The sequence below is a fragment of the Megascapheus bottae genome, chromosome 25 (assembly GCF_031878675.1).
Source record: "Megascapheus bottae isolate mThoBot1 chromosome 25, mThoBot2.hap1, whole genome shotgun sequence".
Classification (NCBI taxonomy): domain Eukaryota; kingdom Metazoa; phylum Chordata; class Mammalia; order Rodentia; family Geomyidae; genus Megascapheus; species Megascapheus bottae.
In genome coordinates this window covers 24440977-24463687 of record NC_143533.1, presented here as the reverse complement: position 1 = coordinate 24463687, position 22711 = coordinate 24440977, and the positions used below count along the sequence as shown (strand labels likewise).

Here is a 22711-nt window from a genome sequence, read left to right as displayed (position 1 = left end):
AACAAGAGCTGATCATTTTGTTTAATCACCTTTTGGATCTTTGCCAGATGGTCTCCATTGAGAGTGAGGCAAACAGAGAGAGATGAACTGCATCTAACACGCCACCAGAGCTTTCCCGTAAATGTCGGAGAACTGATTCCAACAAGAATTCAGTCTCAGAGCAGAAAGGGATACATTTAAAAACTATGTGCATTAACTATACTTTTCCCCATAGATCTTCACTTGGCATGAATAATTTACCCACTCTTATGCTAATGGGATCATGAGAGGGTCCCTCGTCTTCAGGCAGCTATTCTCAGCTTTCAGTAATTACCCCACCCAGTGAAGAGAACGCCCCACTCCTACCTGACAATTCAAAAGATCATGGCTGACAGTGGAAGGATCTAGAACAGGCCAGAGACACCCTAGTAAGCCTAGGGAAAAGCACAGCCCTTCAAGTAATGGGAGCAGTGCAGGGGGTAGAAATGCACAGGGATGGGCACAGGGATGGGAAGCTGGAAGAAGGGCCAAAAGGAAAACAAACAAACAAACAACAACAACAACAACAAAACCGTTGTCAAGCCTGTCTTTCCTTGACTTATTCCCCAGATTTTACTTAAATGTGTTCTTCTATCACTGTGGGAAACATTTGTGACCAGATTCGTTTCTAAGGGAAAAGAGCAAGCGATAGCTAACAAAAAGATCCATGATTATCCCTAAAATACATCTTTATGAATTTTTTAAAAAATCAGAGTAGTGAGAAATACCTGACATTTTTGCTTTTGAGGGGGAAAAAAAACGGATTACAAAGGGAGGAGGAGGAGGGGGGGAGGGGGAGGAAAAGGAGGAAGAAGAGGAGGAGGAAGAAGAAGAGGAGGAGAAGGAGAAAGAAGAAGAAGAGGAGGAGAAGGAGAAAAGACTCATTTCAACCTCTGTCCACAAAAGTCCATGTTAGGTAGTCAGTGTGTGGAAATGAGGCTAAAACATCTGCGAAAGAAAGCCATGAAACAGCAGGGAATGTGGCTGGTTTATTGTTTATCTTTTGTTCATGAGGCAGTATTCAAGTTTAATTACTACTCTAAATTAAACTCTAACTGCCATCAGGAGACAACCCTTTACATGACTAAGTTAAAAAGAAAATCTAGAAATCTCAACTCTGGTTTCTCAAGTAAGCTGATACATATAGGAAGAAATTACTCAAAATTAACAGCAATTATAGAAAGCTTTTAAGCATTTATGGGCACCATTACATGTTCCTAGACCATTCATTTATTAGAAGGGTTTAATTTTATTTCTAATGGTTACTACTCTAATAAATTCTAAGGAAAGCAACAGAAAATTATTTTGAGTGTTTCTGATGATTGAAGGATAGATTTTTTAAAAAAAAATTTTATTGGGGAAGAGAAAGAAAATGCATTATTAATGTTCTGTATACAGCAGCCTCTTCTGTGGTCATGTTCCATGATCAGTTATAGTGTCAGAAAAAAATTCTGATACAATGAGAAGGATAGGGAAAACAAAACAGAAATGTCATTGTATTTATCCTAACAGTTAAATGACCAGTTTGGGATGAACTTAGCTCTAGGAAAAATAAAAGTTAAAAAGCAACTAGCAAAAGATTATGCCAGCTGGCACCTGTCATACTGTATTTAGGATTATTTTAAAGAGACTACAGCCACTAGAAAAATGCACCGCATTGACAAGGGTTTTCCTAGACGGAGTAAAAAATCTGGGAAGAGCATACCCAGGACCCACAGAGAGGGGGCTTCTTTTACACCTTTAGATAGGGTATTGTGATGGAGGAAGTACTACTAAAACCCATCACCTGTATTACAAACACCACGGTGTCATAATGTCTTAGAGTCGAGTGCTGAAGTCTTCCTTACACTCACAAGCAGAAGAGAACTGTGGAGGCCAATCCCGCAGCCGCTCAGGACTGCAGAACAACAGAATGAAATCTGTCTGTGGAATCCTGGCCTCCCTGGCTGGGGAGGAGATAGAGATGTCAGTGGAGGGCTGGGGCAGAGGAGAGGGGAAGCACAGCCCTAGGGGTGAGCTGCTGAGAGTGCACTGAGGGTGAGCTGGGTTTGGCAACAGTATGGTTAACGTGTGAGTGTGAGTGTGTGTGTGTGCGTGCGTGCGCGCACACGCGTGCGCGTGCAGGGTGAGCTCAGCAGTTACTGGGCCAACTGTCTCGGTATTTCTGGGAAGCCTGCCTATTCACAGTGCAGGGATTGTTCAATTGCTGCAAAATGTACAAAATGAATTTTACAAAAATGAATTGTAAGGAAGGCCCATTACAACGATTTTACAGCAAAGATGTCAACATCAATTTTTCTTTCATGCATAGCTAATGATTAAAACAGCATATTCCATTTGCCTAAGACAATTTATTTCATATTGGCACATCAAAATATTGAAATACAAAGTTATCTTTAGTCTACCCTTTTTATTCACTGCTTCTGAACCCATACCATTGTTCAAACCAGGAAAAATAAAACAAACTTGGCACGAAATACTTAAAACAAAGGCTCATCAATATCCTCCAATTTGTCAACATCTCAATTACAGCACTGCAAAAAATGTAAATTTCATGTGCTCTAAACACTGAGGGGTCTATTCTCTTGCCAATTCACATGCGTAACTCCCATCAGCGTTAATGGGAGTTACACAAACCCATCAATAATAATAATACTTTGTGCATATACTGTGCCTTTCATGTGAGGCTCTCGGGGCGCTCTAGAAACAAGGCGGCTGGCTGCCTCCTCGTCTTCAGTCTGGCAAAAACACACAATGACATGCAGAGCAGCTTTTGGCTTAGCGCGCACAGAAGCAGGAACCCCAGCCTCACTGTCAAGCCTCACTTTTCTGATGGGAAAGCAGACACAAAGAGTGCCAGTGACGTCCCCCGAATCTGCACCCTAATTCGAGCCTTGAAAACCCCGAGTTCCTCCCTCATTCTTGTGGCCAACAGGCCCGAACGTTCCCCCCCCCACCCATTGGCTGCTGTTAGCAAAAGCAATCCAGTGAATGAGAAGTCTGATCCACAAGGAACAACGTGCTACCGCAGAGATGGCGTCAAGTCCGCAATCTACATTTTACCAAGTTTATTTCTTACAACATATTAATCCATTTCTTTTCTTTTTCTCCTTTTGGCTTCTGGTATGAACACTAAGGAGAAAAAGATGACCTTTGACCTGTGAAACTGTGTTTCTTTCCCTATCAGGTCATAAAACAAGGTACTTTTAGGTTCCACAGTAAAGACTGGTATGAATCATTATTGTAAAAATACCCTCGAAAATTATAAAGCAACATAAATGCATGTATTGTTTTATAGCATATGGCTATTAAAATTTAATTTAAAATGTGTATGAAAACATTGTATTTAGTACAATTCATCCCTGTTTTTTCTGTTTATCATAACTTGTTTGGAAAACGAATCATTTTACAGTTTTCCATATGCCTGTTGTGCTAATAAATTCTGAATAACCAAGAAAAACTCTTTATGAAACTGCAAACTTAGTTTTCAATGAAACATTATAATCTACTTAACACAAAGAACATAACATTTCCCTCTCAGGGTCTCCACTGTGCAGCAACCCTAAGATTTAGCCTGTGATAAGCATACATGATTTCAGTCAATATTTCTGCTGACTTTGCCCTGCAGCAGATAATTCATCTTTCCTACTGAAAGCTTCTCCGGACAATTCTTGAGGATGACAAAATACCCCCTAGTCTGGTCTTCAGATTTTATTCTGCTGTGAGAATACCAACAGCGTTCTTGTATATCTGTTTTAACCAAAAATCTGGTAAACCAGGTAGGAAATTTCCCCCACACTCTTTACTTCATACTAATCCTAAATTGTTTCTCTCAAGCTTTAGCATGGTGAAAAGACAGACTTTCCTTGTGCCTGTGCAGAAAAGCTACCATGTCCATTTTTTAATCCCACAGAGATACGATTAAAGGAGTAAAATCCGTTAGGGATCAAATCCTTCAACATGGGGTAAGTGGGTACAGCTCTCCTACATTTAGAGGCCTTGGGTGCATTATTTCTGTGAGTATTTGAATCTTACAGCTCTTTACTTTTCTGACTGCACTCTACCCCCCCCCCCCCAAAAAAAAGAAAAAACCCAACTAAGGAACATGAAACTTCACACTTTGCTTGCTGAGGTAACTATTCACACTTGCTGGCTGGGGCTGGGAGCAGAGCCTTCTGTGTCTGTCCCATGTCGTCTTCTCTCTGGCTTCTTTTGCCATAACTCAACCTACCCAACAGAACCCGTCAGTTTTAAATTTCAGTTGGGACCTTGGTGACCTGTTAATGAATCTACAGAGAGGAGCAAAACTCACAGTGTTGAGTTATGCCTGGTGTTGCTCGCTGACTTGGAGTCAGAAATGCTTGAAGCGTTAACGTAATTGCAAGAATGTGAAAAATGAAGCGGGGCTCCTGAGCGAGGGAAAGGTCAGAGAGAGCCTCACACACAAGTCTCTGGAAGATGGCCTCATTAGGCCAGAAAGTCTGCCTCTCCTCGCTCCTCTTTTGTACAATGTGTAGGGTGTTTTGTTTTTATTAATAGATACATTTCACCCTCTTTGTCCCTGAAGTTTGGGGGGTGGGGGTGGAGCAATAGAAAACCTTCTGGGTTTAACCACAACAAGGAGTCCAGTGTGACAGGAACCCCAGACAAGTGTGTGCACTGTACCCACGACACAGGACGTAGGCGCATGCTACCTTCACGTGCTCTTATAGTGTTGTGTTTCTTTTATATATTGTAACGGGTGCAATAAAAACAGCATACAGAATCCAAATACCAGGCTTGGAGTTTGGCCTAGTGGTAGAGTGTTTACCTGGCATGCATGAAGACCGGGATTTGATTCCTTGGTACTATATACGAAGAAAAAGCCAGAAATGGTGCTGTGGTTCCAGTGGTAGAGCGCTAACCTTGAGACAGACTAAGGACAGTGCTCAGGCCCTGAGTTCAAGCCCCAGGACTGGCAAAATATATATATATATATATATATATATATATATATATATATATAACTAGCAAGTTCTTCTACAGCCTGCCATATCAGACTTCTCAACCCTATGTTAGCTGTAACTTGCTCACCTATAGTCTAACTCGACCACATGGCATCCTAGAAAGAACATTTTCCTAGTCCCTCCTAGAAGCCTATGAACCCCAAAATCCCTAGCCAGAAGCTGTGAGGAAAGACACTCTCCTTCCCCCATCCACCCTTCTTTAATGGCATACATAAGGACTACGCAAGCTGGTAAACTGTCCTCTGTGTGGAAGCTCGTCTAATACTTACACATTGTGCCCATAAACGCCGTCGTAATAGAGATGAAATGGACCTATGAGAACAGACACCACCTAATGTAACCTATTACAAAGTAAAATCTATACACTTTCCTGGCCCACATTCAATAATGCATCTCCCTTTAAATGATCGTTTTGGCCACAGAAGCAGTGCCCTCACACGTCTGTAAACTTTCAACGGGACACTCCTCCCAAGGGCAGCAGCTTCCCTGGCCACCCTCTGCTTAGTCAACACTTGAGGACTGGTAACAAAGCCATCATGTCCACTGATTAGAAAAAGGAACCATCTCCAAGGAATTTCAAAATCCATCATCCTAGGATGTAACGTCCTATAAAATTTCCCCAGCAGCTCTAAGAACACATGTTCACATCCTTTGTCCTTTACAGCAGAGTTGGTTGATAACACAGAACTCTCATGCTTCACCTTATAAGTACATAGTCCACAAAGTACTGAATTTCAGCAATAAAGTAGGTTTGTACTTCCATTTACTTATCAACACCAGAGTGAAGTGAAGGTAATCAAATTCATAAAAGAACTGGCAGAAATGATCAATTATTATTGTATTTCCTACTTACAAGTTAGACAGCTTAGTGTGACTTCTTTCGTAAGTAAGTAAGTAAGTAAGAAGAAACACTGCCTTCCTGAGTGACGGCAGACACGTGGTCTTACCTGTCCTTCTCCACTCGACCCACCCAACACACCCAAGCCACTGGGCACAAAGGAATGACTGACCATTACCTTGCTCACTGCTGTTGTCTCCACTCTGGGAAGCGTGGCCCCCACTGGAGGGTCCCGGGGTGCCCGCTGAGTGGGTGGAGGTTGCATCATCGTGATCTCGCCAAGAGGAAGGGTTCTGGTGCCAGGATACCAAGGAATGTCCCCACGGTTATCATTCCCCCGCAAACAGGGAGCCAAGAGGAGAGGAGCAAAGGGAGACAAAAACGTGTACTCATTAGTATTTGTGCAAGTGGGCACATGTACTCGTCAGTATCTGCACAAGTAGGCACATATACATGCCACATTACACTATGTTGTGTCAGTAACAGGTACAAAATGGAGCTCCAGAACTTGACTGACCCCCCCCACACACACTCAGTATGTCCATCTGTTAAACATAACTGAAATATAGACTTTACCACATACACTTGCGGACCACAATATAGTTCAGTTTCTAAATAAGAAAATGTTAAAAGTATCTTTTAAACTTCTGGTATCTTAATTAAGGCACACACACACACACCCCCACCCCAGCCAAAGAATAGGTCCAGGATACTCAACATTTCAAAACATTAGCATCCACGCAACCAACCCAGCTCAGGAATTCACATCGTTCATGCACAGGCAGTCCTAAGAGAACCTGTGCCAGTCTGTAAAACATCATCAGCTACTCCTCTAACCAGCTCATGCCGAATTCATCATGACAGCAATGCTCAATCAATGATCAATCCCCACTTAATTTGCACGAATCATTTTTAAATGAAGGATATGTGATCTACTTGCCAGCTAGGACTTTCCCTGAAGCACTTTGGAAGTTCTAAATCACTGAGTAGTGATTTTTCCTGGGAGAACTACTTATTTCCAAGGACATGCAAAGCAGAATGAATGGTACAGCTCATGATACTTTGCTGAATGTATTCTTTTTCTTGTTTCCTCTCCCCTTTCCTGGTCATTCCAATACTCTGCTGTTGCTTAAAGGGAAACAGGAATTCTAATGTACAGGAAGGACTTTATCAGCACCCCTTGAAGGGAAGCAAGACATGGAATTTCCTCTGGCAGGCACCACACAAGAAATACAGCAGACTGGAGGTCAAAGCTGCATACTTTCCACCTGGTACAACGGCATGACAGAAGTCCACTGGCAAAAGAATTCATAGGGACACCAGAGAGAGCACCAAAAATGTAAAGCAAGGTCAGTCTCCTCCCCAAATATACCAGTGCTTCTTATGAGAACTAATACACAACTCAGACAGACAACACTTAACCCTCTTGGCCAAATCTACATAGTCCAGCCAAGTAACCATTACACACAGTTTATCGGGGGGGGGGGGGGGGAGCAGTCCTTCTTCTGAAAGCGATCCCTGACACACACATATAAATGCTACCAAAATAAAACCAGAATCCAAGGTGAGTAAAAGGTTTTTTTTTTTAAATACTCTTATTTTAGGATTTTCAGTGGACGATGACACAGTCCACAGTTCTCCAGATCATCAACATCCATAGCAAAAATGCTGCTGATGGTAAGCAACTGACTCCAGGGGAAAACCTTGAGCAGAGATTCAGTGACAGTGAACAAGGCACAGGTATCCAGCCTTCATATGAAGATATGCTGGGCCTGGGAGTCTGGCCTAGTGGTACAGTGCTTGTGCATGCACAAAGACCTGGGTTTGAGTCCTCATACATAGAGAAATGGTGCTGTGACTGAAGTGGTAGAGCTGTAGCCTTGAGAAAGACCAAGGACAGTGCAGTGCTCAAGCCTGAGCTCTAGCCCAGGACTGGTGAAAGAAGAGAAAGAAAGAAAGAAAGAAAGAAAGAAAGAAAGAAAGAAAGAAAGAAAGAAAGAAAGAAGAAAGAAAGAAAGAAAGAAAGAAAGGCAGGCAGACAGAAAGAAAAGAGACAGAAAGACAAAGAAAGAAAGAGAGAGAGAGAGAGAAAGGAAGGAAGGAAAAAGAAAAGAAAGAAAGAAAGGAAGGAAGGAAGGAAGGAAGGAAGGAAAGAAAGATAAGCTAGAGGAAGTATACAAGTATATTAGAGAATAAAACTAGGTAGAATAAAATAAAAAACAAATCGTCTATTGTTTGTTACTTCTATGAGCTCTCTTTTGATCTAAGTTAGAAAACACTCCAATGGTTTCAAGCTAAAGGCCGACAGAATACAGAGGCTCTTCCAGCCTTGCAGTCTCTTCTTGTTAGCTGTTTTGCTGAATGGTAATCTGATAAAGAGCTAGAAGAATTATAAGAAGGGGGGATGAGGAGAGGGGGGAGGGGGGGAGGAGGAGGAAAAGGAGGAAAGAGAAGTAATAGCATGAGTTTAGGCCTCTAACAGCACAGGCTAGAACCTACTTTGTATTAACTGCAGTAAATTCACCTAAGCTAAACTTTTCAGTGTACACAGCAAGTGATGTTAATTTTATGCACGGCAGGCTTTTTATTAAGCCGGCTGCTATAAAAGCTCCTTACCCCTTGCGAAAATTACAATAATTAACCACTAACACCTCAACTATGTTTTAAGGCAAATGTCTTCCAATAGCTGTTATATAATCGTTCAAATGAAGCTATAGCAAGTCTTTCTGTTTAGGCAATACAGGGGCCTTCCGGGCTCCTGCTCAAACACTGGTTTGCCCCTACCAGTCATTCATGTCCATGCTAAGTTTCAGACTCAGGTCTCGTCAATTCATCGAATCATCATCCAGTGCATTTCCTTCAATGCTATTCTCTAGCAGTTGTTCTCCGGAGTATACAATTGAAGTTGCAAAGGAAGATGATACATATGTGTCAACATTAACCTCAAGAGTAAGTGGTGGAGTGGCGCTGTGGCTCAGTGGTAGAGCGCTAGCCTTGAACAAAACTTCTCAGAGACAGTGTCCAAGCCTTGAGTTCAATCCCCACAACCAGCAAAAAAACAACAACAAAAAAAAGTAAGTTGTTTCTCCAAGTTATATTAGTCCCCAAATTTTCTCACCTTCCATCTCTTCCCTCTTCTCTCCATCTCTCCAAAATGTTCTTCTGACAAAGCATCATGCCTAATTGCCACCATGCCTCAGGTATTATGTGCTGTGTTGCAGGCTGGGACAAATTATGGAGCTTCACGTGCTAGCTATCAAACTTGAAAGGCAGCACAAGGAATGGGTTCAAGGCTGAGGAACGGCCCCTTGCCTTGTCCACGGTGACATCATCTTATATAAAGATACACTGCGAATCTGTTCAATTTTTAAAAAGTTGGTCCTCTCTTGGTCATTAAAAAAAGGTAAGCCACGAGGACAACATAGGACGTTACCCACAATACTAGGTTTTTCAAGTCAGAATATCTGTTTGCATCACTACTCCTTTTTTTTCTTCCTAGAGCGTTTCCAAGTTTACATCCTTCAAGAATAAGTGCCTGGATCTCTGCCAAATTAGATTCAGGAGTTTAGTAAATCCTGAAACTAAAGTGGCATACAGAATCATGTAAAAACACATGACGTATGTAAAAAAAATAGAGACGTGGTCTGCGGGTGTGGGAGTGCAGGTTCTAGACGTGTGTGTGCATCCTGCGCCGTGTGTCCTGCTCTTCAGCACAAGCATCGAGAGAAACCCCAGGGCACAAGGATAACATGCTTCTATTCCCAGTGGCTTTCATAATTGGGAGTCAAATATGGAACAATTCTCTCTGTGACGTAATTGTGCTGAAGAACAAGAGTTACAGGAGTGAAGCACAATGGGAGGGAAAGAGACACAACAAGCTGTCTCCAGGGGCAGTTCTTTCTATTTGCTGGACCAGAGACCCGAGATGATAATGCAAGTTGTAATTAATATAAAAGCAGAGGCAATATGGGCAGAGCTACTCGTGCTGGGGCCACAGGAGAGCGGGCAGCTGCGCTCCTCGGGTCCTCATTCACACACAGCTTTCCCAAGGAAATCCCATTCTGCCAGCGTTAAAAAAAAAAAAAATGATTTAGCACCATCACTGAATTCTGCTAAATCTAAAACACAGTAGAGAGAGAGAAAAGGAGCGTGCACAGAGGGATTCAATCCTGCATGCACCTCTTTTGTTGAGGTTGCAGATACAGTGCCGTTGCCATAGTCAAAACCAGGGTGGCATTTCGGTGAGGGAATACTTCAGGAAGCCCTGGAAAACTGGCGGTATTGCCTTGTTTTAAGTGATTCCACACATGGCACGGTTTTCCCATTGGGTCACTGGGGTAAACTGTGTCAAGCGTTTCTAAAAGAACACAAAACATGGGAGGCAAGGAAGTAAAATGTACTGAGCCTCAAGGACAAACCAGAAGATTGCGCCACACCCAAGCTTTGACTAACACGTAATCTTTAGTCCAGCCGGGGACCCCACAGGCGGAGGCCTTTCAGCAGGCTGCAGTGCAGGGCGGGCTGGGCCATGCCTCTCTCTGACTGACCCAGGACGCGGGGCCAGTGCACTTCTCCTGGGACTCATTTCCTTTACTCATTAGCATGAAGAAGTTACACAAAACAATCCTTACAGTCATCTCCACTTACTTCTGTGACGTGTAATATAACCATTAGATTGCTCTAGAATATGAACTCAAGTGAAAGATTATACATGACTTGTAGGAAACAATCCAAGTAATCCACGATATGGGCTTATACGTAGAGAGTTTCAGCAAAGAGAAAGATAATTTAGTCAGTAAAAGAAGCTTGCAAGTTAATTTGACTTGATACACCTAGACAACAAAAGGATAATATATTGCTATCAATACATACGACCAGTGCTGTAACTTATTTCATGTGCTGTCCAGATAGCCTAACTCCTAAATTAACCATATGAAAACAAAAAACTAATGAGACTAAAAACTCCTATTCTGGAATGTTCAAGGCTACAAAAATGTTATTGTGCTACTTAAATAAATGTTATTCTGAGGCTGGCATAAGAATTCGAGAGATCTGTGTGGACTTCAGAACCTGGACAAACTTCTCAAAATGTAAATAAGCCAAGGCTCAGACAGCTTCCCACGCGGGTGCACCTCTTTGTTAAACTTAGGGATTAATATGTGCGCGAATCTCAGTTATAAATACGCTTTGCAAATGATTCTGCCATTGAATAGAAGCTATAAATGTGTTGTTAGTGAAAGAACACATTATAAAATCCCTCCTATAGTGCCAGGCACTGGTGGCTCACACCTGTAATCCTAGCTACTCAGCAGGCAGAGATCTGAGGATCTCTGTTCAAAGCCAGCCAGAGCAGGAAAATCGATGAGACTATTATCTCCAATTAACCATCCAAAACACAACAAAACAAAAGCCAGAAATGGAGCCCTGGCTCAAGTGATAGAGCTCTATGGTTCAAGTCATAGCACAGAAGCCTTGAGCAATATATCTTAAAGACAGCACACCCAGGCCCCGAGTCCAAGCCCCAGGATCTGCATAGAAAAAAAAAAAAAACCAGCTTCAGATTGCAGTGGGATATTGCATAAAATATTCAATATGAAAAAATGTAAAAACAAATTCAAAAAATGACTTCCCATAATGCCATTTAAATCTGATAGTGGATTCCCATCTATGTGCTGGCCAAGTGTACCTACGTGCAAGTCTACCGCATCATCACAGTTACCCTGAAAACACAGTACAAATATTGTCCAGGAATGACCAACAGCAAAGTGACCAACCGCCAGCAGTTCAGCAGCAACAGTAAAGGTGGAAACCCCCAGCCCCAGCTTGTGTCCTTGAGTGGCAGGCAGAGCTTTATGGGACTGATCCCCAGAGGCTCTGGAAAACAGCACATCATAACATCTAATCTGACACAACAACCTAAGACTCTAGCACATGAAATTAATCGTTCATTTCATTAATATTACTATCAAATCTTATTTCTCTCTTGATCTCCAATAGACTAGCAACTTAAATGTGAACTTCTCAGTGTCACTCCCTTCTAATTTTTCAGGTAGTAACAGAATTATCTCTGTCAAGAGCAAGACCCTGGAGATTCTACCCCTGACCTAACCGATTCCTTAAAAGTTGTACAGACATGAACCAACTGACATATTCACAGACGAAGCAGAACACAGAAACGCAGCCTCACATCAACTACGTACGGCACAGAAATGAAAACTATTTCTTTTCCTATTACTGGTATTACTAAAGCCAGTCAATTTTAAAGTACTTGACACATTCACAGGCATTATATTTTCTTTCCTCTAATTATTCAAAAGAAACCAAAATGCAGTTTTTTTATGACTAATAACTGTAAACACTTCACACAAAGAAAGCTTAGCTTATGGACTACATTAGATCATGCATCTTAACCTTATCTAAAGATAAATCTTCACCATAACTACAAAGATAAATTCCATTTGCACTAGATCTACAGACTTGACCTAAAAATGTTGTAAAATTCATGTGTCTCTTTTACTGATTTTACAAAAATACTGCAAACCAGGAAAAGCATGAAACTTTTTAAAAATTGCATTCCTGGCATATTTATTTTAATCATGATAAATTTGAATGTCTGGGAAACTCAACATTAACTGCAGTTGGAAAACAGACTTGCTTGCTTCCTTTGAGAATCACATATATTTTTCTCTATAGTATTCCTAAGAATACTGTAATATCATTTCCTACCATAATCATTATTTTACATGATAGTTTAGAAGCATAAGGTGAAATATATTATAATATGAAATCTATAAACATTCATCGTGAATGTTTATAAGTGCTTTACTGAACACAAAATAGATGACAATGTTGCACATTTTGTTTTCTATTTAATTTTAGACTACTGCTTATTCTGTACATCACATGTGCTAATTAATAAATGCCCAAATCTCATATTACTAAATATAAAGAAAGAAGAAAAGACTGTACTGCTGGTTTTTCTCTAATACTTCTGTGGTATAGCAGAATATTTATATGACATAGAATATAAAATAAGCATGATTTGTCAAGGAATAGTTAACAAAAATTCATTCTCAAAAGTCTGCCAATACTACTTGCTGTGAGATAGTTCTATCTGCTACTTTTACCTGTTTATATTTTTAAATTCTTTAATAATAAAATTGAAAAGCATTTTAGCCATTAGTATGTTGCCTTTGGTGTTTCTGCTTCACTCCCCAGCTCACCAAATAACACACTCATTTTTTTTTTCCTTTTTCTCCTCGCCCCCTCCCACTTCCCCAAACACACACAAGGTAGTTTGATACCACTTAGTAAGGATAGAGGTGTAAATGTTTGGGGGGTGTCAAACAGCTGTCACAAAACTGTCACGTCCACAAGAGAAACCTGGGTGCACCACAAATTAAAGTACAGTTCTTTTTTTAGCTGTCATTATTCATAGCCAGTAAGTTGAAATGCTCTCAGCATTTCATGTGCAAATAAAACCAGGAGGAAGCTCAGTAGATCAGAACAGTGGACCAGTAGATAAAACAGAGAAACAACAGGCTGTCCAGGTCCTTCTCAAGTGGCCCCGCATCCCCAAATGAGATCCAGCCTGGGGCAATGCATTAAATATGCATATCAAAGCAAATGAAAAAATAAACCTGAAGATTCAAATTGGACACATTTACATGTGAAAATGCCCTGCTCCATCTCTTCAGGTACCAGTGGAGGGGGGGTGCTTTTTATGGCGGGGGGCTAAAGGGAGCATGAGGTTGTGGGAAAGGGCTTGAAGTGTGCCAAAGGGGCCCCCCGCAGGGCTCCAGGTGTCAGGCCTGCAAATGAATGCAGACCCAAGAATCAAAACCTGTGAAAACCCTCCAAGATGCTCTCCTTCCACCTACATAAAACTCCAGTCAGAGGCAAAGCTCAGTGCAGTGGTGGAACAAATCACTGCTTCATTTCAAAACAAATAGCAGGGGGTGAAAGTAGAAAATGTTATAGTTCAGATCTCTAGGATATAAGAGGCTTTAAATTATGACACCCAATGAGGTGGTAAGCCCTTGTGGGTTCCAAATAAATCAGTTGTCATGTTCAATTGACTGGGGGCTTGAGAGGGGAGCAACGAGTGATACAGTTGACTCTTTTACCCAAAGATTATGATTGTTAAATTATTAAAGCATTGTTCCCTTAAGTACAACTTCTTTGAGTCTCTATCTAAATATTACAATAGTTCCACAAATTGGCATTGTTTGTCAGCCAATGCCCTAAAGAGCCTAGCTCACCTTATCTCTCCCCCATAAACAGCAACATGTTCTAGCCCCACACATATATCCACTGGAAAAAGAGCTGGCAAGAAACTCTTCAAGAAAACCAAGTGCCGGGAAAAAAATACCAGGAGGAAAGCCTGGAGACCCCCAAGAAATGGAAGGGGGAAAAAGAAAGACAGACAGATAGAAAGATGGGGAGAGGGGGAGGGAGGGTAGGAAGCGGGAGAAGAAGAAAGGGGGAGAAGGGGGAGAGAGGGAGGGAGGGAGAGAGAGGGAGAGAGGAACAGAGGGAGAGAGGGAGTGAGGGGGGAGAGGAGGAGAGGGGGAAGAAGGAGTGAGGGGGGAGGAGGGGGGAGGGGGAGAGAGAGGGTGAGGGAGGGAGAGAGAGGCCAGAACTGTAAACCTCTCTCCTTCTACCACACTATGTAAATCCAACCTTCCCATTTCCTCCAATGATGTAAATAAATGTGAACCTGCAGATAGCAAGCTCTGAAAAGAAACAAATAATGAACAACAAAAATAAATATTTCCAAGGCAGTATCATGACGCAGGGACCACAAGCACCCACGTGGTAGGTAAGGCGCCCGCTTCGTCTAATACATTCAGTAACCAGAAGAGACCCAGACGAGCCTCTGAACACTATACCATTTATTCTGCCTCAAAACTAAACGTTCAGGAAAAGTCTTTGCTCTATATTTTCTTAATGACTTTTGTTCTTAGGCTCATTTCTCAAATAGAGCAACGGTTCATTTTTAAAATCTAGGGCTGCATCTTTTCAGAACCCCTTTGACACTCAGGATTTGAAAGAGGGCTACAGATGACCGCAATGCCTGTCTAATTTACATAGGGTGCCAAATTAATATTTCAACCACTAATTTATTCAGACTACGTAGCCTGTCTACAGCACTTTGGGTTGTGAGTTCAAATGAATGTAGAACATGCCCGGTCCTTCACCCCCGGGCTTAGGCTTTAGGTTCCTCACAGCCACCTCTAAATCTACACACACACACCATTCCTCCTGCGTCCTACCAGCTGCAATCTTCCTTCTCTCTTCAAATTTTCACTCACTACATATGTTTATTCCCCCAGCAGACTCACTAGATCAGTTCCAAAATAGGATTAAAAACAGAGACTATAAGAAATCTCCTTTCCTGGCTTGACATACACACATGCGGGTGGGCTCCCGCGCACACACACACACACACACACACACACACACACACACACGCACGCACACCGTCAGTCAGTCCTTCCTATATACTCTGTAAAGTGTTAAAATTCAACCACTAACCGATGGTTACTCAATCAAAATTCCCTTCAGCTTCCTGTAATACATTGTTAATAATTGGTTCATCAAGGTTACTGTCTTTTATTAGGAAGATGCTTCGGGCACTTGGCAATAAGTCCATATTCTGACAATAAGTTTCTTACAGAGCAACAGCCCTGTAATATGTTCATTCACTCCTTTTATTTCTAATGCGGTGCGAGATTGCCAATAATTCTCAGGATTGTCATCTCTGAGAGAGACTGGGAAATCAACTCTCTCCCTATTCTCTCCCCGAGTTCATTCTCCACCCCCCTCCCCCAACCCGTCCAGCTAACCCTCTCGCCTCTTTCTATCCGGCTGCACAGATTACACGGAATGAGAAACCCAAAAAGACAACAGTCACCCTATCAAAGAGAGAACGTGCTAACACCCAAGTCAGCAAATCCAGGAAACTTTACACATTAAGAGCACAAATCAAATCACCCTATCAACTCCTTGGGTTTTTCAGCTCTTAAAATAAAGCAGTGCCCAAGGCTGGGGAAAAGAAAACAAAGAGTATGGGCAGAGGTAGAGAGAGAAAAGGAGAGAAAGACTCCAAAGGACAGCAAACCATTTTCAAAGAAAACGAAGTCCATGGAACTAAAAGTTAAGCGTTAAGAAAATGCTCTCTGCCCAATAGCCTTTCAAGAATGCCAAAGACTTTCAGACTTACATGGTCAGCAAGATTTGTGGAGGAGCCTGAAAGTTCTTCATGGTCTGACTTGGAGCTGCCATCTCTTTCATCAATGACGAGGTCGATGGGCATTTTCCCCTTCAAACAGCTAATGTACCGGTGGCAGAAGTTATCACACAGTTCATGCACCTAGGAGGGTTCGGCTCATGTTGTTGTTTGTTTCGTTTTTAAAGAGGAAAAATATCAGGTTGCACTGTGACATTTGGAAAGAGCAACCATGTTCTGTCTTCCACACGGACTCTAATTAGGGGGTGTAATAGTTGAAGTCAAGGAAACAATAGAGTAATTGTTGCAGCAGATATTATTCTCCAGAGACTTCCCCAGCAACAAGTTACAATAATGAAAGAAATCGGTGGAAATAACTGGGAAACCAGAGAGGAAGACCCGACTTGATAATAACTTCAAAACATTAGAACTCTGCGAGTGTGGACAGAGACCTTGGGGTGCAGTGAGCTCCGAGTCTGGTCTGTTTGCAGTTGGAGCTATGAGCTGGGTAGGGTGCTGGGGACGAGACACTGCACTGGCCAGGAAGCTCCCCGAGGCGGCCAGGCCAGAGCGGGCTCAGAAGACTGAGACAGCACACCCGAGCCACCAGCAGCACAAATGGTTTGCTGCCTTTCAAAATAATCCTGAGTGACTCCGGCAGGAAGGGGTGGAGGGAGTATTTTTTAAAGGCCTTGACTGTGCAAACTCAGGCCTCCTCTGAACCCCTGGGCTGGGGGACAATTTAGAGAAAGGCAGTACCACCCTCAAAAAAAAACATTTTTAAATGTGCAGTCCCCAATATTGAAGGTATGTTGAAAACCTCAAATCCACTGCAGTCAAATCAAAACCCAGGTGTGATCTCTTACCTTTTCTAACTCCAGAAGATGAAACCTTAGCACTTGTATTGCTTGTATCATCTGAAAGTAAAGTTTAAGAAGGTGGAGTCAGGGTTCTGTGACTCTTCAGGCCCTGAGCAGGGGCTGCTGAAGGAACGGGGCTGGGGAGGAGAGGCCAGCAGGTAACCCTGTAAAACCCACACGCCAAGAAATACTTGGAAGTCATGACGGATCACCTCTGCCTGCTGGCCTGGGGTGGGAATCTGAGTGAACCTCAGTGCCCGTGTCCCTTCTGCCTGGTGTCCACCGGGCAGTTTGTCCCAGGGCCTTCTTTCTCTGCCCAAGCCTTCTGACTCTCTCTTTCTCTCTCCCTCTTACACTTACTTACACACACACACACACACACACGCACACCCCATCTGCCCTCAGGCCAAACTTTTTTTTCAAAGTAAAGATACTAAAGAAATAATTTTCAAACTCACTTCTCTGAACAGGAAAAAACCACCACCACCACCACCACCACCACCACCACCACCACCACCACCACCACCACACAAAACCGAGCCCAACCCTCTTAAACCCGGATCCGGCTGCGCCCGCGCTCCCCGAAGGAGGGTGAGCCGCGGCTCTCCAGCCTGGGTTTAAGTACTTTTAATATTGAAATGGGGCAAATTAGCAAAAGAATCGCACCTCCAAGTGGCCGGCGCGGGCCGCCCCCACCCCGCGCCCGGCGCCCCGCCCGCCCAGCCCCGGCGCGGCCTCGGCGGCTCCCTCCCGAACCGGGCGCCGGCCCCGGAGCCCGCGGGCGGCCTTACCAAATTGTCCAGCTCCGGGTTTGAGGAGAAGAGCGGCTTCTCGGCGCGGACCTGCGGGGAGCGGGCAGAGGCGGTGTGAATCCCTCCCCGCCCGCCCGCCCGCCGCCCGGCCCGGGCCCGAGGGGCGCCGCGGCGCGGGGAGGCCGCGCGGGGGGCGCGCGGGGCCGGCGGGGGCTCCCGGACGCCCGCCCGCCCCGGGCCCGTCGCCGCAGGCGGGGGAAAAGGCCAAGCCCCAGATTAGGGGCAGGTCAACGTTAATGGGAGGGTCGAGCCCCGGGATTCCTGGCTGGGGGGGAAAACAAACACCCGCGGTCCTCTCCGCTGCCCGCGGGCCGGGGCGCGGGGCCGGGGCGCGGGGCGCGGGGCGCGGGGCCGGGGGGGGGCGGGGGCGGGCCGGGAAGGCTGGACCTGCTTGGCGAAGACGGCGATGTCCTCGTTGAAGGAGTCGGAGGAGCAGACGTCCCCGCCGGCCACGCCAGGTTCCCGGGGCGTGCAGGTCGCCAGCTCGCACTTCTCAAAGACCAGAGCTAACAGAGGAAACAACGGGTGCCTAAAGGGCAGCGGCACGCAGAGACACACACAGGGCGGGTGCAGAGGGAAGGAGCGAGACTGTAATCAACAAGTCTGGAGGGCGCCGAGCCTCTCCTACCGCAGGCACGCGCCGCGCTCTGCGCCCCGTCCTCCGCCGGCCGAGCCGGGCCGCGAACAGAAAGGAAACCCCGCCGGCCGGCTCGCCTCGCCCGGCCCCGGCCCCGGCCCGGCCCCGGCCCCGGCCCGGCCCCGGCCCCGGCCCGGCCCCGCAGCCCTCCCGGGGCCCCGTCCGCGGCGGGCGGCTGCGGCTCCGCCACGCTCCGCGGCGAGGCCCGGCCCGACCTCCTTCCTGAGAAGCGCTGCGGAGCCGGGGCTGTCGCCGTCCGCGAGCTCCCCCGCTCCTCCCCGCCGGCGGGGGCCCCGGCCTCGACCCCGGGGCTGACATTTCCTAAGCCCTCGCCCTCGCCGCCGACCAGCCGCGCCGGCCAGCCCGGGCTCGGGGCGCGGACCCCGGGAACGCACGACGCCGCCAACCCGGCCCGCGCTCCCCAGCTCGGCCGTAGACAAAATAAACAAACCGGCTTTGGAAACTCGAGGGCGTGCGCGCCCGGGCGCCCTTTGTGTTCCCGGGGCGGCGCGGCCGGGCTCGGGGCGCGGGGTCCCGGGCGCGGGGCTCCCCCCGCGGGTCGCAGCCCGGCCGGGCTCCCTCCCGCCCCGCCGAGCGCCGAGGGCCCGCGCCGCTTCCACAGAATCGGGGAGCTGGCGGCTGGGATTTCCCGGCCGGGAGGAGCGGCCCGGGCCCCGCGCGAGCGGCCCGGAGACTCCCGGGCCCTCAGTGGGAAGCGGCAGGGGGCGGAAGGGGAAAGAAAAAGAAACGCCAAGTTGCTCCCGAGCCGCAGGAAACTTTCCCCCGGCCCAGGCCTCGGCGAGGTCGGCAGGGACTCCTGCGCTTCGGGAGCAGGCCCGCCCGGCGCCCGGCTCCCGGCTCCCGGCGCCCGGGCCTCGGCCGGCGGGCAGGCAGGCGGGCGGGCGCGGCGTGGAGGCGCGGCCTCGCCGCCCTCCGGGCCTCGGGAGGCGGAGGAGGCGGAGGAGCCGGGTCCCCGCCGGCCTCGCCGGGCCGGGCCCCGCGGAGTCGGCCTCCCCGCCCCCCCACAGCCGCACTCACTCACGCCGAAAGCGGGGTCTGGGGGTCGGTTTACCCGTAGATCGCGTCCTTGTCCCGCTTCAGGGCGTCGTTGACAGCGGAGCCCATGCTGGCCGGCATGACATTGGGGTGCGGGGCGTGCGCGCCGTAGTGCTGCGTGGCGTGGAGCGGCGGCCCGTGGTTCAGGTGGTGAACCGGGGGGATCGGCCGCGGCGCGTGGGGGTCTCCGTACATGGACGCGGGAACCCCTACTCCGTCCATTCCGCCGTAGTGGGGCAGCTCATCGTACTGTCAGCCCGCCCCAGCCGTGCGGGAGCGGGGGCAGGGGCGCATCAGCCGGGGAGGAGTGGGGGAGCGGAGGACGGCGGAGGGGAGGAGGAGGAGGAAGAGGACGAAGGGAGACGGAGACAGAGAAGGAGGGGAAAAAAAGAAAAAAAAAATAAAAACCAAGTCAGAACGGAGAAAAAGTACCGGGCCCAAGTTGAACGCGCCAACCCCACAACCCCGATCGGCGGCGGGGCCGGGCGTCTCCGCCAGCCCAGCGGGCGAGAGTGCGGGCGGCTCCCGAGGAGGGCGCGGCGGGGACCCGGGATCGGGGATCCGGGGCCGGGGAGCGGGGCGCGGCGGGGCCCGGGGCGCGGAGGCCGGCTCCGCTCCGGGGGAGGAGAAGCCGCGGCCCCCGAGGCCCCCCGCGGAAGACCCCGTAAATCACGAGGCCAAGCGAAAGAGGACGGGGGAGCCGGGGAGTGGCGGCCGCCGGCGCGGCGCGGGAGGGACGGCGTGAAAGTTACCAGGAACATGGTCGGGCGGCGGGCTCCGCGGCCGGCCCGTCCCGGAGGCGCCGGCGGCGGCGGGGCGGCGGCGGAGGCGGCGAAGAGGAGCGGAGCGGAGCGGAGCGGAGGACCGGGCCGCGCGGGTGCGAGCCGGGGCCGGCGGCGGCGGGTAACAATTGCACGCGCGCACGCCGCTCCTCGCCGCCCGCTCCGCCCGGAACACGCGCTCCCAGACACGCACACACGCACGCACACACACTCGCTCACACGCAGCGGCAAGGGGGGGAAGAAGCCGAGGGAGAATTTGGCTATTTTCTCCACGCGCTGGCCGCCATCATCCGGCGGAGCGGCGGCGGCGGCGCCGGGCGCGGCGGGCGCGGGCGGCGGGCCTCGGAGGAGGGCGCTTATATCTGGGTAAGTGCCGGAGATGGAAACCTACCCTTTGCGCCATCAGTCTGCGCTCCAATAAACTCCGGGATGTGTCGTATATTTAATATCCCCGTCCGGATAAGAAAGTGATCTGGGCTGCAGATTCCTTTTTCCCCCCAAACCAAGGAGACTTCTGCCAATTCTCCAATACGTTATTTTTAGGGGGGTAAAAACCCCGGGCAAGAAGACGAAGCCCCCCCCTGCTATTTCTTCTTTTTCTTTTTTTCCTCTTCTTCTTCCTCCTCCTCCTCCACCTCCTCCTCCTCCTCCAGCCACCTCCTCCCCCTCCCCTCCTCCTCCTCTTCGGTCCTCCTTTCCCCCTCTTTCTCTTCTCTTCCTCTCAGTTGGGAAAAAAAAAAAAAAGAAAAAGAAGAAAAAGGAAAAAAAAAAAAACCACGTCAAGCCCGTGCACGGGAGGTTAGGCGCGGCCCGCCAGCAGCCCACATGTAGCCGAACTGTCGCGCTTCATGGCTTTTTGCCACTCCAGCTGTCAATCAGAGCGCGGGATGTCAAGGTGGTGAGTGAAGGAGGCTGAGGAGGATGAGGAGGAGGAGGAGGAGGAATCCTGCAGACCCGGGGGGGGGTTTCTTCCAGTGAAACTCCGCGCGGGGTTTCTGCTCCCGGCGTCCGTCCTCGCCCGCCCGCCCCCGGCTCCAGCTTTGCCCCCGCGGAATCTCTGGGAAGATCCTCTCTCTTTAAAGTATTGTTCAAAGAGAGCGGGGACGGAAAAAATCAGGAAAAAAATGGGATAGTTGGCGAAAACTGGACCGGCTCGGCCGCGCCGGCGGACGGGCGCCTCCGCCGCCTCCCTCCGCGCCTCTCCCGCGGCGCCGAGCGCGCGTCCGTAGGTGTTGGCAGGTTGGCGGCCGCCGAGCTTATGGACGAGCCGGGGCCGGGCGGCGCGGGTCGGCGGCGGGAGAGCGAAATGACGGAACCCGGAAGTCGTGGCGGCCGCGGCCCGGCGGACGGCGGAGACGCATCCCGGGCGCGGGGCGCGGGCGCGGGCCAGCCTGCCTCTGATGTGCCGCGGGAGCGCCGGGCCGGCCGGCTGGGGGCGGGCGCGGGGCGGGGGGGGGGCTGGGGCCGCGCGGCCGAGCAAATCAGCGAGCCTCTCCTCCGCGGGGATGGCGGCGGGAGGGCGGGCGGGGAGGAAGAGGAGGGAGCGCGGGGGAGGGGGAGAGGGCTGGGGCGCCGCGCGCGGGGGCCCGGAGCCGGGGAGAGGGAGGGGAGGCGAGGAGGACGCACGCGCGCGCGGCGGGGACGAGGGGGCCGCGGGGAGCACGGCACCGCCTCGCGCCTTTCTGTGTCGCTGCAAACTTACTTCGACTTTATTTTCCCATCACTCCCGGCTGCAGCCCGGCCGGCCCGGCGCTCGGGCTTTTGTTTCGGCTAATTCCGCGGCGCCCCGAAGTCTCCCCGCCGGGGCCGGGGCCCGGGCCGGGCTCCGCCGGCGGCGGCACCCCGGCCCGGCCGGCCCGAGTGCCTAAGTGACACTCCCCGCCCGGGGCGCATCCCGGCCCCGCGGGGTCGGGGTTCACTGTGCCCGGGACCGGCCGCGCCGCCCGGGGGCCACCTGGGGAGTCCCGGGCAGCGTGGCGTGGTCGGGAGGAGGAGGTGGGGAGGGAGAATCCGGGGTCCACGGGGTCCGCGGTGGCCCGGGCGCGCGCGCGCGCCTCTCCGAGTGCGCGTGTGCGCGCGCGGGGGGGACGTGAACGCGCGCGCGCCTCCCGAGCGGGGAGAAGACCCGGCGGGGGGCGGCCGGTCGCGGGAGGGGGCCGGCGGGGCGCTCGCCCCGCGGCCGTGGGGCTTCCCGCAGCGGGCGGGCAAGCCCGGGGCGGCTCCGGGAGAACTTTTCCCGGAGGATCAGCGGGGCGCGGAGAAGGAGAGGACCTGCCTGCCCCACGCCGTTCGCGGCGCGTGGAAATGACTTCTGGCCCGGGTCCCGTCCAATCCCCGGCCTGGCTGCGCCCGGGCGGCTCCCCGCGGCAGCCGTCCACCGAGCGGCGCCCGGGGCCGGGGGCGGAGCTCGCGCCGCCCAGCCCGGCCGCCCGCGGCCCGGCCCGGCCCGCGCCCCGACTTCCCCCAGCGCT

At 49.6% G+C, this 22711-nt stretch overlaps 1 protein-coding gene across 6 annotated transcripts in view; it reads right to left on the bottom strand.

Annotated features, from left to right (window-relative positions):
• Positions 1-22711, bottom strand: part of Meis2 (Meis homeobox 2) — a 378408-nt gene that overhangs the window by 148633 nt on the left and 207064 nt on the right. For 4 of the 6 annotated variants that reach the window (XM_090318635.1, XM_090318634.1, XM_090318636.1 and 1 more), the window contains 6 exons: positions 19475-19707; positions 18153-18294; positions 17745-17795; positions 16960-17010; positions 16088-16237; positions 6041-6155 (listed from right to left, as the gene is read on the bottom strand). In XM_090318635.1, coding sequence (XP_090174761.1) covers positions 6041-6155; positions 16088-16237; positions 16960-17010; positions 17745-17795; positions 18153-18294; positions 19475-19680 — 715 coding nt within the window. In that variant the 5' untranslated portion in view covers positions 19681-19707. Of the gene's footprint in view, positions 1-6040; positions 6156-16087; positions 16238-16959; positions 17011-17744; positions 17796-18152; positions 18295-19474; positions 19708-20210; positions 20286-20631; positions 20804-22711 lie in introns of those variants that run through there. The other 2 variants (XM_090318632.1, XM_090318633.1) reach the window with 2 other exon arrangements.